Source organism: Sinocyclocheilus grahami, unplaced genomic scaffold (assembly GCF_001515645.1).
Source record: "Sinocyclocheilus grahami isolate Dianchi unplaced genomic scaffold, SAMN03320097.WGS_v1.1 scaffold570.1, whole genome shotgun sequence".
Taxonomy (NCBI): domain Eukaryota; kingdom Metazoa; phylum Chordata; class Actinopteri; order Cypriniformes; family Cyprinidae; genus Sinocyclocheilus; species Sinocyclocheilus grahami.
Window position 1 is genome coordinate 306,600 of NW_015505749.1, and position 3,344 is coordinate 309,943.

At 40.2% G+C, this 3,344-nt stretch overlaps 1 protein-coding gene across 2 annotated transcripts in view; it reads right to left on the bottom strand.

The window, feature by feature from the left end:
• sema3bl (sema domain, immunoglobulin domain (Ig), short basic domain, secreted, (semaphorin) 3bl) overlaps positions 1-3,344 on the bottom strand; it is a 39,395-nt gene that overhangs the window by 4,413 nt on the left and 31,638 nt on the right. For both annotated transcript variants that reach the window (XM_016239621.1, XM_016239620.1), the window contains exon 12: positions 355-396. In XM_016239621.1, the coding sequence (XP_016095107.1) occupies positions 355-396 (42 nt within the window). The remainder of the gene's footprint in view (positions 1-354; positions 397-3,344) is intronic.

Here is a 3,344-nt window from a genome sequence, read left to right on the forward strand (position 1 = left end):
GTTTTTTTTGGTAAAGAAAATTTAGCTTGTGGGGGGGGGGGGGGAGGTGAACTGATGCTTTAACTCCTGTGGCTCCAGGGCTGTCTATGAAGTGAACTGTGAACTGTCAGTTGGTTTGGCTATAAAGCACCTGCTTCATGATGAATAACAAAGCAACTGGTTGTTTTGCATGAAAGTTTTATTGCTTTGGGGCCAAAAAGCACATACACACAAAGTGGAGTCCCATTTCTCTACTCACAGTAAAAGCCTCTTTGAGAATGTTGTGGAAAATGAATTTACGGTGCTGCTTATGTTACTATGCTTACGTTAATTTGCTGGAACAATATAGCGAGAGTGCATGATGCATGAACTTACCCTTTTCACAGATATGTCCATGGAGGTTATGGGAGTGGGTACCTGCAGAGATAAATATCATGAGAAACAGAACTAAAGGTACCGTTCAAAGTTTGGGGTCAGTGTGATTTTTTAAAGGGGTCCTATTATGTTTTTTCACTTTTTTAATTTTAGTCAGTGTGTATGTTTGGGCATAAAAAAGATCTAGAAAGTTACAAATCTCAAAGTCTGAGAGTTTGTGATATCACAAAGCGGCTCATTGGAATATCATTACAAATAATTCCCTCCTACAGAAATTTGAATGGTTGGGGGGTGAGGAGGGGCGAGGTTGTGGTTAGAATGCTTGGTTGAGTGAGTGCATCAGATGAGATGACGAAGAAGAAGTGCTGCTGCAGAGTTAGCGCATCAGAGAAAACGAAGAAGAGGAGCTGCTGTGCTGTAGCGTCAAATTTTCGGCATGTCTAGAACAATTCTTACAAATACAACACGACATAGCTGGGCACCGCGGACAGACGCCGAACGGCGCCGCCGGTGTGCCTACACTCATAGAAAATAATGTATTTGAATTTTAAAGATGTGGCGTGACGCGATGCTTCTCGTTCAGTGCGCAACCGCCTGAAACGCTGTTTTTTTCCACCTCCGTGCCAAAACCCCAATTTGCTATTGTGTGCTGTGCATTTTACTGAGGACAGCTTCCACAACATGACAGTACAGTGCCGGATTCGCCCAAAAGTTTTTGTTGAAAGACGGAGCAAGGGGCGTGGCAGTATGAACACCGTCTAAGCTGTTCGGCAATCACAACGCACTGGGACAGCTAAACAATCACAACACATTTTGTTTTTCGGAAGGCGGACCTTCATCAAAGCCGGAACTAATCGAGCCGTTTGTGCCAGGCTGGGGAGAAAGGTATTTTAATAATGCGTTATTACGCACCAAGCGTAAGCATGTTCTAGTACACCCCCAAAACAAAATCAAGACTTTGTAAAAGAGCATAATAGGACCCCTTTAAGAAGGAAATTAATACTTTTATTCAGCAAGGTTGCATTAAATTGTGACAGGTTTTGTAATGTTGCAAACAAATGCTATTGCAAATAAATGTTGTTCATTTTAAATTTTAATTGATCAAAAAATCCCAAAAAATTAATTATGATTTTCATAAACATATTAAGCAGCACAACCGTTGTCAACATTTATAATAATAGGACATGTTTCTTGAGCATCAAATGAGCAAATGAGCATAATTTCTGAAGGAATCAAACGACAATGAAGGCTGCTGAAAATTCAGCTTTGCCAAGTGAGATATTCTCATATTCTCACTTGAATAGTGAATATAAATTCACACCTCATAACACCTATACACATTTTTAGGCTCACAGACCTTGAACACCTGCATTTCCTCCAGTGTGATCTCCTCATTGGCAAGAGTGTTACCATTTCCAAGTACGATAACCTTTAGCACAGTCCCAATATCTGAAGAGGTCAAAGGCCATAGTTACTCATTCAGGCCTATAAACACACTTGAGCGTTAACTAAAGTGATGACACTCTGTCTTACCAGTGCCGATGAACATGACATCATAGTATCCGTCCTCGGCCTGTGTGCGGTCTACAGTGATGTGTTTGAGCCTGTATGGGGCGCCGGTGCGGAGCAGCAGTGGTTGCCGCTGTGATGGGTAAATCGGGCGCCACATTAGTGGGTGTGTTCGTGCAAATTGCAGAACAGCGTCTGGAAACTCCAGTGTGCTACGGAAGGCACGACCAGGCTGGGCCGTGATCTTACTGGGGCACACTCCTGGTCGCGGGTAAGGGACACGTCCTTCATAAGGTCCCCACTGATAGTCTGGTCCTTCTTTATGCGCAAACGGACCATTAAATGCCTCCCGGATATCAGCCATACTATAGACACACACTGCATAGCCCTGAAACACATTACTAGAGAGAGAAAATGTTCTGTTAAACTCATATACCCCCGATTTATGCCCTTAAAGAAACAGTTCATCCAAAAATTAAAATTTACTCATCTATAGACTAAGCCATTCAAGATGTTGAAGAGTTTGTTGTTCATCGGAACAGATTTGGAGAAATTTAGCATTACATCAGTTGCCTACCAATGGATCTTCTGCAGTGAATGGGTGCTGTCAGAATGAGAGTTGAAACAGCTGATTAAAGCATCACAATAATCTGATGAACAAACAAATTCATTTATATCTTGAATGGCCTGCGGGTGAGTAAATTTTCAGCAAATTAAAAATTTGGGGTGAACTATTCTTTTAAAAATGACAAGGCAATGTAAGTTCATTATACATTTTAAACCCAATGGCAATTTGAAGTGTTTTAAAAATGGCATAAGTAAGGAAATTAGTCAAAATAAAAATTAAAAATAAAATAAAATAAAACAAATACAAAAATTCTAAAATAAAAAAATTAGAACATTAAAATGAATAAGAAAATGTTTAATCTACAATGATTAAAACAAAAGAAAATGTATATATACAAAGACTTAAACTGAATGTAATCGAGTGCAATCAATATGAGTTGAAGAACAACACAGTGATTTAACAGAGGAAATGCACAGATAAACAAATGTGCTTTCAGCCTGGATTTGAGACAGACCTGATGGTGCTGAATATTGCGTAGATCTCTGGATTGGTTTCATCTCTGGTCCTTAACAGAAACACATCCTCTGCAAGACAAACACATACAGTCAAAGATCACACAAGGGTCGTAAGAGATCAAAATTATCTCAAGTTTATATAATATTGTATATAAAAAGAAGCCGAGGGCCTGTGAGTGTTTATTGTCTCACCCAGCTGGTGAAAGTGTGTTTGGATGCCGTGAGGTCCAGGAACAGAACACACCAGTCGGGCTTTAATAAATGTGCTCCACTTATTCACAAGAACCCTCTGCCCACCCACATCATTCTGAAACCATATAAACAATAAATCATGACGCGTTGAATCCATTTCTGGACAACGGATCGGCAGAAAGTCAAATCCCAGTATCATTTACCCC